The sequence below is a fragment of the Bombus terrestris genome, chromosome 1 (genome assembly GCF_910591885.1).
Source record: "Bombus terrestris chromosome 1, iyBomTerr1.2, whole genome shotgun sequence".
NCBI classification, from domain to species: Eukaryota; Metazoa; Arthropoda; class Insecta; order Hymenoptera; family Apidae; genus Bombus; species Bombus terrestris.
The window spans coordinates 13,518,368-13,531,583 of record NC_063269.1 but is presented as its reverse complement, the minus strand read 5'-3'; the positions used below and the strand labels follow the sequence as shown (position 1 = coordinate 13,531,583).

The window sequence follows — 13,216 nt, the reverse complement described above, 5'->3', positions numbered from 1 at the left end:
TGATGTTTGAACAAAATAAATGTAAACGATTCGTAAAATCTTTCTTTTGGCTTGAATTTTAGTAGGACTTTTTGTGTTTCTTGATGTTTTATAGGGATTAAATATTTTGGGGAATTTTATTGACGATATAAATAAATTATGATATGAAATTTGAAATTTCAAACTCAGTCGGTTTTAGATATTTGATTTGTAATTTACACATGGATGCTTTTATCCCAAAGAAAATTGATTTTTCATTTTTTCGAAGTTTCCTTAAAAGACACCGACACTGTTTTTTCAACTCACTTTAATTAACTTGCATAAGTCGATTAAGAGGAAAGTAATTGTTTTATGCTCACCATACAGCATCCATGAAGTGGAAGAGACATGTTCTTTAAAACGTAACAAAAAAAAACGAGTTTCTATTTAGAACGAGTTAAGATCAAGCGCTGTTTAAAGAAGAAAACTTATTCGTTGTTCACAGAATTGTTTTTTGTTTTATCTAAAAATCAATTCTGAAGTTTTTTTGTTTACGCTTTCCATCATATTTGAACATTTTGAACAACTTCATTGGTTCGACGAAGAAAATGGAATTTTATTGCTCAGGAAGCAAATTATTCCTCGCACGAAGTTATCCCAAATGTGTCAACTTTCACAATATTCTTTTAAATTTTACATCATTTCATTAATGTGTAAAATATACATTATTCCTTTAATTCGCCGAATATTGTTTCTTATACTAATCTATAATAAGGAATAAGGACTAAAACGAAGTACATAAAAGATATGAGGTAATTTTCGCGATAAAATGAATCGCGTGCTTATCGAATATCTCCCCTAATATTTAATTCAGTTACTCACCGTCTTTATTCATTCCCATCTGCATACATTTCTTCAAACGGCACGCCTGACACTGATTTCGGTGAGCTTTGTCCACAACACATCTTCCGGTACCGGCTTGACATCTGAACATAAAATTTTGCGATACATTTAAGAAGGTTCTAAAAGCAAAGAACCTTCATAAATTTTGTGTACTCCCCAATACTTCTCCAATAATTAATTTTTCAATATTATTAATATTATAATCATTAAACGAAATTCGAAGATAGCTTAAATGGAAATCTTGTTTCAAAATTTTCATTCTTATTCTTAATTTGTTTTTTTCTTAATTTCCCATCGGAAAGATTTCTCTCTAAACAAAAATTTTCATTTTACATACACCTCCAATTTCCATTATTAAACTCATCTAAATTGCAATTTAATTATATACGATTTATTTTCATATCGAGTATCAGTAGATTGAAAATGAAGAAAAATTATGACGTAAAAACATTGTTTGCCATTATTGGTGGAAAAGCTCTCTCAATTGTCGAAATCGATCGATCCTTGACGACGACGTTTCATCGACGACTATCGTAACTTGATGGTTGTTGTCCCTTCAAAAAGACGACAAATTTCGAGCGCACTTGCCGGAAATCCTGGCTGCGTACTCAGGAGATGGCGTTAAATTCGATTACTTTCATTGTTCAACTAACCCGGTTATCCTGTCGAGCTGACTAACGTAAAGAGGCTACCGCTCGGGGTCACGTACTTTCTTCTTATCCCTCTTAATTTCATCAAATCCAGCGGTAGCCTCGTGGTGCTTCGTTTCTTAGGGGTTACAATCACTTCCACTTTTCTTTTTCCTCTGCATAACGCGAATCGTTCGACGTAGAAATTGATGTGATTCATTGCAGTTTCTGTGGATGATTACTGTGTACAGAGACATATTTCGTTTGCTCATATTTCGTATTTTCACTCTTTCTTATATGTATTGAGAATTATTTAATAGATACCTACTCATTGTCAGTGTTCTAAAGATTTAGTAACTTTAGCAATTTCCTAAAGTAAATTATCGAAGTAGATATTAAAACATCAAACTTCCTTCAAGAAATAATGTTCAATATTTAATTGGAGCGCTAGAGAGGTAAAAGAACATCAATATTTAAAAATTCAAATTTTAACTTAGATATTCAAGTGATATACACCTATTTAATATCGTTCCTTTTTCCATCCAATCGTAATTCCACCGTAATTTATCGAAATATTATACGATTTTGTCAAATGAACGAACAATATTTTTGATCTAAAATGTTATACCTATGAAAGAATAGTATTTTGAAAAAGTATCTGAGATTATCAAAAAGTAATCGTGTGAACAAAGGGTGCATAGTCATCTAACGTTTTTGATAGACTTGTCCAAATCTTAAGAATAGCTGCATCAAGGGAAAGATATAGAATGTGCCTGTGCAAAGATAATCGGTTGTTAGATAACAAACAACTGAGAGAGTTGATTTTTTCGTTCTTTCCTTGTACTAAAGGATAACTTCTTCTTTATCAATCACAACCATTTTTACCAACCACAACTGTTCAAACGAAAGGCATGCCTTCCTGTAAACAATTCCCAGTTCCCATGGACAGACAAATCAGAAAAAAGATGTCCACGGTAGCAATTCGATGGTAGTCGCCCGGGGCTCGATCAGGGTGGTCGATCGATTCCCGGGGCTCTGTTAGCGCGATTTTAACTAACGTCACTCACAAGGAGGCGGCTTGATCTAGCGGCGCGACGAAAGGACGCAACCGTCCTGGAACTATCTTGTCCCGAGGCGGTGGAACACGAAGGGCACCGAAGGGTGGCTGCGTGTTGCCGTGCCAGCGGGGTTCCTCTCGCAAATTGATTTGCGTTCACACCCCAGCGAGCCTTCGCTGTGCCGCCTCTGGCCCGTGCAACAACGGGGGATACATCACCCTCGGCCCTCCTCGGCATTCATGCTTCAGAACCACATCATACATTTATTTACGCATCTTTCTATTCTTTTCTTGACCGGCATTGTTTGGTTCATCGAGTTACCGGAAACATGTGCTGCCTGTTATCGCGCCCGGAGATCGCAACCACGGATCGTTTAATGACTTGCCCCCCCCCCAACATTTAGAAGTCCGATGAAGAATAGTTTCATTGATGATCATTGCTATACAATAGTGCAAGAAATATGGGCAATATGGTTTGAGAGTTGTTATTTTTGAGAATAAAGGAAATTTGGAGCTTTGATAGGATGTTAGAAATTGATATACGTTTCCGTTCATAAATATTAACTACCGAAAGAGATTAAATTAAAGACGAAGAATATAATATACAATAAATACAATATTAGCACATACCCTTATTTTCCAATAATTTATCAGGTTCTATCTACTTCATTTTCATAACATGTCATTTTTGTAGCGATATGCAAATACTAGTAAATGATATGAAATTTAATATGTTTGGTTCAAATTAATATTTTAATGTTATAATAAATACAGTGATGTGCCAATTCCTTTCGTAACCATTGTATGAAGGACTGATACATATATTCTAATATCCATATCAATAGAAATCTGCCAGTAATGCCGTGGACAAGAAAAACACTCGTTTATCGGTCACAGCATGGAACAGTTAATCTATTGCTCGCAAAATTCAAGAGTGTCCCGATGGGAGTTGGTGCGAACTTTCCACGCAATCTGCATCATGCACGATCTATTTAATTGTATCTAACCGATCCGTGAAGTTGGACTTTAATCTGACGATTATGGTTGGTACGTCGCCGCGCTACGGTGCATCGCATCGACACGCATCTGTCGTGGTTCTGTTCCCCTCTACTAGTAATTGGTTATCTGTGCGGAGGCTCTTCACTCTTTACCACGTTACGACCATTCGACAGGAATTGATAATGAAGAATAAAAAGTTGGTGCAATGGGATACGCTCTTGAATAGGAAAAGACACGTGGTGAAAATAGTCAATTTTCGATCCGATTTTACGCTGTGACAAAACTATACATTAAGTTGATTCATAAGTTCGCGTAGTTTCCATTTCATTTTAGTTGCATATTAAATGCAATTCATAATTGATATTTATGCAAATTCATATTTTTCTGAATACAATAAAAAATATACTCTAAATAGAGATTTCTTCCACCTTTTAAATACTATGGTGATGGAGGATATGTAGTTGACTGGCAATAATAATGTTTCAACTAGATATCAGAAATAATTGGAAGATTAAAAAGATTAAGACGTAATCAAGAGTAAATATAACTGAAGTAGCTGCAACCTTTTTATTCAATAAATTAATTATCAATTCCGCAAATAAAATTATCGTGAAATTATTTCTAAAACCGTGCAAAACCTCCCCTCAAACCTCGCAATCTCTCCGAGTTTTTCACAAATCCCCCATCTCTCTAAAATTATGAATAAACATTGAAACAACTAGTATCTCCCACAATATGATCACAATACATCCTCAAACCACATGAAACCTTCCTCCAAATTTTCTAACATCTGCCTATCAAGAAAGAAACGACTTAAAAATCTCGGAATATACCCAAGAATACTCCGTATTCATTGTTGAAGATTATTCGCAGTCTGGTCACGTGCTCAAAGCGACGTAGCTGTAACATTTATTTTCCGAGCATCGACGGGGTTAATAGTTTGTATATCGAGCATCCTTGCGTCGTGTATCTCTTCGACAGGCTTAACGCGCACACCTATGGACGCCTGTTATCGATAGTCACGTATACGTAGTCAAAGGGATGCACGCACACGAGTCGACAGCCCGTGGGCTCGTACGTGGCCCCGTGTAAAACGGATCGAGCGTATCAGACAGCGATTCCGAGCTGAGAGGGATCCGATGGAGATGGATGGCCGTTCCCAGGGGATGGTAATAGTACGTCGTATACACAGGGTGGCGGGTTAGGTGGATAGGTCCTCCAGGGTTCAACATTATGCCGTTCCGCATTGTTGCCCGGTATTACGATGAGCCCACTCGACTCGGACCACATGGCGCCACGGGCTGAACAGTTTGACATTAAACGCCGTATGAGGATCCGCTGACTAATTTCTATCTGATAGAAGACCAGAGATTTTGCAATCTTATAGGGAGCTTCTCGAAAAAAGTTTCGAGTTGGTTGCATCAAATGACTTTCGGAATTAGTATTATATAGTAGGTGTTATGTGAGATGAAAAGATTTTTTGCTGGTTTTGTTTGCTGATATTTGAATGTTACTTGAAGCAATTCATATAGTCATTAAAATTTCCAATTTGATATTGGAATGTGTAGTTTCATTTGTTGATTCGGTAGAATTCAGTAATTTATAGTATAAAGATATTGGTTTCACATTGAATCGGGAATATTATAAATGTAAGAAAGCTGTTCGTTTGAAAGGTTAACTGTTGAAAGGGTATTGTTGAACACAACACATTATTTAACTGCAATAAATAGGCAGCATATATTTCTAGTAAATACGAATGAGATTATGAAGGAAAAGAATTTATTCTTATCTATTGAAGCTCCAGTGATGAAATCTTAGATGATATAATTCGTTAATTATATAATGATCTCATTCATGCTTACTCGAAAAAAAAATCAAATACACATTTTCAAAGTTCTTCATTAAACTCACCTATATATCAGCTTCCGCCTGACGCTTCTTTTGAAGAAACCACTGCATCCGTTGCAAGCAAGAATTCCGTAATGTTTCCCAGAGCTAGTATCTCCACAGACCACGCATATCAAACCAAGGCTGCGTGGTGGTTTGCTACCATGTTGCGGTTGCAGTTGTTGTTGCTGCTGCTGCTGCTGCTGTTGCTGCTGCTGTTGTTGTTGTTGCTGAACTTGTCCCAACAAATGAGGATGTCCGTTTCCCAAAGCAGTTAAGTATGGCGATCTCGCTAGAGGGAAATCCGTGGGTATTCCTCTGCAAAGGGGAACCGGACATTCTTGAACAGACCTCGAGGCGTAAGGATCGTGACTCGAGGTCGATCCTGTCGCCCCCAAAGGACTGTAACGCTCTGGTAATCCTGGAGAGATTACGCTGCTCTCGCCAGAGTCTGGAAACAAATGGTTTTTCAGTTAGGTTTTTATGTCGTCCGAGCACAGTTGTTCGAAGGAATATTTAATTTTTGATATAATAATGCAGTGAGTCATCACAATGTTTGAACACTTGTTAGAAAACTCTTTTGAAAATTTCATTAACGCTGTAACGAAACTCAACTATCATGAGCATTGGTAAAATTTAAATAGAAATTACAAGATATTTATTACAAATGTATTTTTAGTAAAAAACATTAATATACAGCGTGACTAGCCATCTTAAGATAAATTAGTGTTGAACTCGATACTTATAATATTTGTCTTAATATTTGACAGGCAATTGTTGCTTTCAAAGTCAATATTCACAATCAGATTTCTTTTGCCAGGTGACCAGACTTTACACAATTGTTGAAACTTTATTAAACAGATGCATCGACGTAGCCTTCAATCCTTAAAATAATAATGTTCAAAATTCTTTATTTGTTTATTAAGCCACCAATAGAAACAATAATAAAAGAATGAAATGAGAGTTCTGAGTTGTAGGATTTTAGTGAAGCAACTTCAAATTTACAGTCTGGGCTTATGATCCACGATCGATTTTGATTCATCCTATTCGATCAGATGGCAGTTACGTTCGTCTAATCCCGGAAATCTCCTTCGTGTGCTTATATCACCGGTTGCACCCTGATTGATTCTCACGAGGAGGGGATCAGGAATGTACATAAAATAATTGTATGCCCACGACTCCTGCGCAGGTCTTATGGTTTACCAGAAACGATTTACGGGACAGTTTGTGGGTATTCTGAAGATTTGTAGCTGATTAAATGGCCGAAGATAAAGCGATTATCAATACTTTCCACGATTATCTGTAGTCTAGTAATATTAATAAGAAAAAGAATATAAGATTGTAGTATCGTGGAAATTTAGGTATAAATTTTTCCTGATACTATTTATAATTTATTTACAATAAATAAACTAAACAGATATTAATTAGACAGAAAACGATGGTTGTTTAACTTGAACTAAATGCAACAATCTTATTTTACTTCAACCACTCTCGCAACTCAACAACGCTAACAAATCAATCTCTCAACAACGCTAGTAACTCACGCAACTCCACAACGCTAACAACTCAATCTCTCAATAACGCTAGTAACTCCCGCAACTCGACAATGCTAACAACTCTACTCTTCTCGACTAGCTCTGCCTTCTTGATCAACGTCCTCACTTCTCGATCAACACTCTTTGAACCCAAATCGTCCCCCTCCATTAGCGTTATTTTTTCCTCTCTTTAATCTCATCATGCCAACGCTCCGCAAGAACTAGGTGACCTTAGTTACATAGGCTTTTTTCCCTATGTAACTAACAACTGAAGGACAGACGACACTGTTTTGATCGATCTCTAATCAGGTTTTTTCTTACGATACTACAAGATTATAATATTATTAATGATACTAATAAGAAGGAGAATATAAGAAATAATTGAAATTTTCGGAATATTTTTATTTGATATATTAGGTTCTTTTAAAAAGAAATTATGATAATTTATCGCTAGAAAAATAGTGATGTGTAATTTGCTATTATTTAATATTATTTGCCAATCTTTCTGGTAGAATCTCCACACGATTGAGGCTATGGTTTCTGTTCCCACGAGACTCGTGGTTTCTTTTTCCTATCCCTTAAGGCTTACCGACTGGATCGCGAGGCAAACAGTATTTACATCGAGAAATGAGTTCTTAAAAACCACGGCATAAATATTTAGAAGAAGCGGAAGGCGAGATGATTTTGTCATGGGGAGAATACAAAGTGCTGCTTTGCTTAATGTATCCTTTAACTACTCTCTCCTTTCTGTTTATTTTTGTCTTAAATATTGAATCAATTTTGGTCGTGAAACCGTACCAAGTACCACAGAATAAAAGATAAAAAAATGTGTAACCAAAAATTCTATAACTAGTTATATATTATTTTGATATGTTTTTAACTATAACATTTTACAAACTTCTTCAAATGAATCAAACGCTTTATTAAACTGAAAATGTCCCTAGAATCCAAGTTCTATAAAGATTATGAAGTAACAATTACCTTCGTATCTTTTATCTACTTGAAGTTTAAACTTAATAAACGGTTCATTAGACAAGAATTTCCATTAAAATAAAATTCTGCACAATATTTCTCAATAACAATTGCATAACAATTTCCTATTACTCGTATTCTTTTACCTGTTCCATGATAAATGTAAGCGTAATGGATAAATACATTCATAATTTCAACAAAAAGGAGTTTATTTTAATAACATTCATCTGTTACGACTCAGGTTGTATTGCGAACATCCAAATTGATTGCGAAGAAGGAACATCTAAACGTGCTTCCGACTCGAAGGAAACTAAATTTTACTGTCACCGCGTGACACGTTAACGATATTAATTGAAAGATGGAAATACAAAGAGATCGGAGGCCGGCGAACATCTGCGTGATCAACGAAATGTGATTTCGCCTCTCCACTCGAGTTTATTAGTCACGCTGGCAGCCCCGACGAGGCGCGAGATCTCCCCGGAATCGTATTTGTCGGCTGTATCGTACCCGATCGAAAACTCGTTCCGGTCTCGTTAATGCCGCGGGGTCAGATAGGATCCGTTTGAATTACCATGCGAATCGACAACAGGTCGATATCAGGTTAGGGTCCCGTTCCTAACACAGTACAAAATAATTTAACCGTGCTCTAGTCCGCATAGTTATTTAAAATCGTTTTCGGGTCGAGCTCACTCAACGACAGATTGCGCTTGGTGCTTAAACTTATTCTTTTAAAAAAAGGAAAATTAAATCGGTCGAATGGTTTTTGTATGAGGAGGGAGAATTGTTCGAATGTAGAGATCGATTTTTAGGAATATTCTTTGAATGATTAATTCGATTATTTAAGAGGACTTCTTTCATCTCGATCATTGTATTCTATTTGGACATTAACTTGTTACTTGTTTAATTTCTTTACTTGGTTAACTCACTATTTGTTTCAAAATTCGAAATTTATTCGAAATATATTTTTAGCTTCAAAAGAATAGATTAGGTCGAATTAGAGTTAATAATAAAGTGTTTAGAATTAGAAAGTGAGGGGAACTATAGTATAGGTCTGAAGAAGGTTGAAAGGTATGTACAGACTAGTCTGTAGGTTGGGAAGTTCATGTCTGTAATACTCGAGTACCCTAATTTAGGATTAAGTTATTAAAATTAGTTTCTATGGCGTCATTTTGATAATGTAATAAAAATTTATTTAAAATATATGTTAGTTTCATATATGAGATATTACGTAAAGATTATCGTAAGAAGGAAATCACTATTTACTGCACACGTGACAAGAAATGTAAGGATGAATTTAAAGTGCGAATTGACTGTATCATGATGATCTTATAGTTTCAAATTAAACAAATACATATCTGTAATCGTAATCAATGATCAAGGCCATGGAGCACGTCTGAATCGTTCGTTGACACGCGTGATACGGCTACATCAGGAAGAATTCAATCGTATCGTTTCGTCGTTACGGTTACGAGGGATGAACTCGAGACGATCTTATTAATGCGGCTCACGTAACATCCTAAGCGTGTCGGCTTTTCGATCTCGTTAACACCCTAATCCCGGCGTACGCGTACAGAGAGACACGAATTACGATATGTGAATCAATGGGAATTCTATTTTATTTGTCGATTCACTTTTAATCCCTCTACAACGCCACGTGACTTAGAAGATACATATCTATATTTGTATATTTCCTATTTTATTTTATTTGTTTATCATTGTGTTATTTTATTTTATTTTGAATATGATAATAAGAAGCCTGAAAGTAGGCTACTTTTTTATTAATTAATGTGAGAATTTTTGTAATCAATATAATTTCATTACGAAATTTGTTAATTTACTACTCTCCAGTAGTTCACACCATACTTTTATTTTTGAGATTCTATTTTAAACAGACATCAAAAGGATTGATTAAAGCTGGCTAAAACTTTTTATCCTAAACCCTCCGCCAAGAATAATCAGACCCAAGACTCTCCCACTTTATCAATCTAATTTTCTCCAATAAATCCTCCGTCACAATACCATCCACCCCTGAAACACAGATTTCACTCTTCCCCAAACGACTTCTAAGGCTCACCATAATCCTCCGCAGTCGACACAACTAACATCGATTCTACTATTCATCCAACTTTGTTGATCAGGAATTCCCACAAATTCTCGTAGTAGTTGCGATCCACATACTATGCACAACTGGAAACGAAACTAGCAGGATGAGGTAAAGACAAGAAGTCCCACTTATCTGTACCCTTTTGTACACTGTAGTTAAGCTAATGTTATTAGTGAAATTTTATAAGTTACTATTATATTGAATCAGACAATGATAAGGTTTATAATTCACAGAATTGATGTACAGAACTTTACTTGTTTTACTACTAAACTTGTTAGTATTACTTAGCGTAGAACTTAACATTATTTAATTTGTCATGTATTACACAAAAAATTGTGCGCATTAAAAAATAAAGAAAAACTAAAATAAATAAAAAGATTATAAAATAAATAAAGAACTAATTCAATGACGTTATTATAAACAAATATATAAAGCAATATCTCTCGAATACTATGGTTCTCATATATAGATATGTAGCGACATGAGTTAGAGAACAATTCGAATCACGTTGTTGTTTTGCTTCGGAGTATCAATATCGTTAGGATACACATAATGTAATAATGAATAAACTCTGGGAAAAACAATGTCGCCGTTACGTGCAACCGTAAAACAAAGACGAATTTAAATTTTCCGGTATTCCCCCGACCAGTATAAATAAACGAATGCGATCGCTAGGCGACCAGTTTTTGATCAGTCGGTCTCGAGCGATCTTATTAGCGATTTATATACTGTCTTTAGCGAATCCATTAGTACGAGCGTCTTAGCGAACATAATTTTTTTTTATTTATTATTTTAAAATATAATTGACGGTTTCATCTTCGAGTTATCTCGTTATTTAAATAACAACTCAACCAACCATCCTCTACAAATACATATACTCTATACCCAAAAATACATGTATGATTAAGATGAACCTACCAATCGAATTCACATTTCTTTCGCTTGCCTTCTTTCTAGCTCTGCTCAGTATGCGACAGCACACACCATCAAGATAATCGAATCTCGATGGTAGCTCGCGAAATGCCATCGCAACTGCCAGGGGTTAAAAGAGAAGAGAAAAATTATTATGCGGCCGTATGGTGACCAGCGCGCGATACGCGAGCCTCGCGATGAATACGTGTGTGTATAACGCGGGACGAAAGCAGGGGCGTCAAATTTCATTAGCATATCAATGCTGGCGGATGGCAAGGCGCCACCTGCGCCCCCGTATTATGGGATCATCGAGAAATGGGAGTGGGGTGGCGCGCGAAATGACGACCAGCAAAGGGGACGTTGGCCGAGAAGCTTGGGGGAAAAAAGGGGTTTCGTAACTACCGGCGCGGTCGCGACCACTTCGATCACCTTCCACCCTCGCACCCTTCAATCTCGACTAATTGTTACCGCATTAGGAAGAGACCGGCCACGTCTGGGATGGTGTCTCGCACGGAAGCGAATCGCGATTTCAAACATCTGGTCAAATTCGTCTCGGTGTGTTTGGTGAGCAGAATTTTTAGTATTGGTAGATTTTATTTTAAGGAGTTTGTTAAAAATGGTATTAAGGTTGTTTCATTTTTTGATGAAATAGTTTAAGATATATTGTTGTGTTGATTATGACAGTCGAAAATGGGGATTTTGAAGATACTTGTTGAAAATACTTAATTAAATAATGATGAAGTTGCGTAATATTATTTCTTAAACTGCAAATATAGCACATGTATATAAAAACAGAATTCGAATGTATAAGTATTTTTGAAGAAATTTTGTAATTTTTAGATTAAACGTATGAAATTTTAATTTTCAAATCAACTTTTAATATTATTTGAATCTTTTATATAAAAAATACAGGTTATATTAAACGTTTTCTTTTTTAATTATGTTAATGTTAAAGGTTATTAAATGTAAGGAATTTTCACACTTCAGATTGAGGTTAGATCATATAAAATTACGTTTTTTATGATAGGTATCCCTTAGCTATCACATGAAAGAACTTACATCTTTTTTATACATATATTAAATGTTGTTATAATCTTTTCGCGAATATTTCTAGTTTCTAGCTGGTAGCAGAAACGTCAGTATCGAATATGATTTTACTCGTTATAACCTATTATATAATTGTTCTGCAGGTGTGAATTGTTTAATATACATAGTAAAGTATTTGAAGAGCTTGTAAAAGGTCCAAGCCCGACCTGATTACATTTAAAATTAAATCAAACTGACACGTTATAAATTAAAATTTTAGATCAAGATATCACCTTTTTCAGGTACAGGGATATTTTCAAAGCATAATTTTAAATTAAAATACAGGAATTTTTTTGCTGACGGTTAAGGCAAGTTTTGTAAATGATAGATGCGACGCAAAATATAGTAATTAAAAAAAATAATTTACTATCATAGTTTCACTACCTTGAAAATAAAACCTTGTCAATATATTAGAAGTGATAACTTATTTATTCAGTAATCTTCCGTCTTTAATGTGCAAAAATATTATTGTATTAAACATACAAACTGGCCTAGTCGAAACTGATTCATACTTTTAATTCCATACCCTCAAAATTAATTTTAAATTCCGTAAGTGAAAGAATTCTTGTACAAAAAATAAACAGGTTACAAGAATATTTAATAGTAACATTTAATAAAAATATTGATTATTGGATTAGTAAAAATAAGTTTGTATCTTTGCTATCTGATTCGAATGCATAAAGAAACTATGATTTTTCTTTTTTCGTTTAACATATAGAAAAATCATGTAGTACTAAATTCTTCGAGTCACTAGAAATCTGATTACTCTAATGGCATAATTTCGTTGGCCACGCTGCACCCTCTTTTTCCACTTGCCGCCCTAGAACTACGATTCGCATAAAACTACGTCGGGCGTTGATTTATATATGTAGCCTGTCTCTTGCATATGCATTAATGTAGTCGTTCATTTATAAACGTACGAGGGATCTAGTATTCGTTAAACGATGATTTAGAAGCGACAAACATAGATAATTATTAGTATCGAATAATTTTGAGAAGCAATATTTGCTATCCCTGAAACAAATGTTACAATGTTTTCTTTCGTTCGCGGAAGTGAATTTGTGTTCGACATTTTCACATCTGAAATAACAGTTACGAATTTTGTTGTTACTTTAGTTTAAGAAATTAGAAAATATGATTTCTTTCGTGGGCCGATTGCAATAATGATATTTGA

General features: G+C 35.1%; 1 protein-coding gene across 4 annotated transcripts in view; it reads right to left on the bottom strand.

Moving 5' to 3' along the window:
* The window catches only part of LOC100651432 (photoreceptor-specific nuclear receptor), a 31,319-nt gene that overhangs the window by 14,911 nt on the left and 3,192 nt on the right, over window positions 1-13,216 (bottom strand). For 3 of the 4 annotated variants that reach the window (XM_048408743.1, XM_048408696.1, XM_048408723.1), the window contains 3 exons: window positions 5,458-5,884; window positions 841-944; window positions 339-371 (listed from right to left, as the gene is read on the bottom strand). In XM_048408743.1, coding sequence (XP_048264700.1) covers window positions 339-371; window positions 841-944; window positions 5,458-5,884 — 564 coding nt within the window. The remainder of the gene's footprint in view (window positions 1-338; window positions 372-840; window positions 945-5,457; window positions 5,885-13,216) is intronic. The other variant, XM_003393360.4, reaches the window with a different exon arrangement.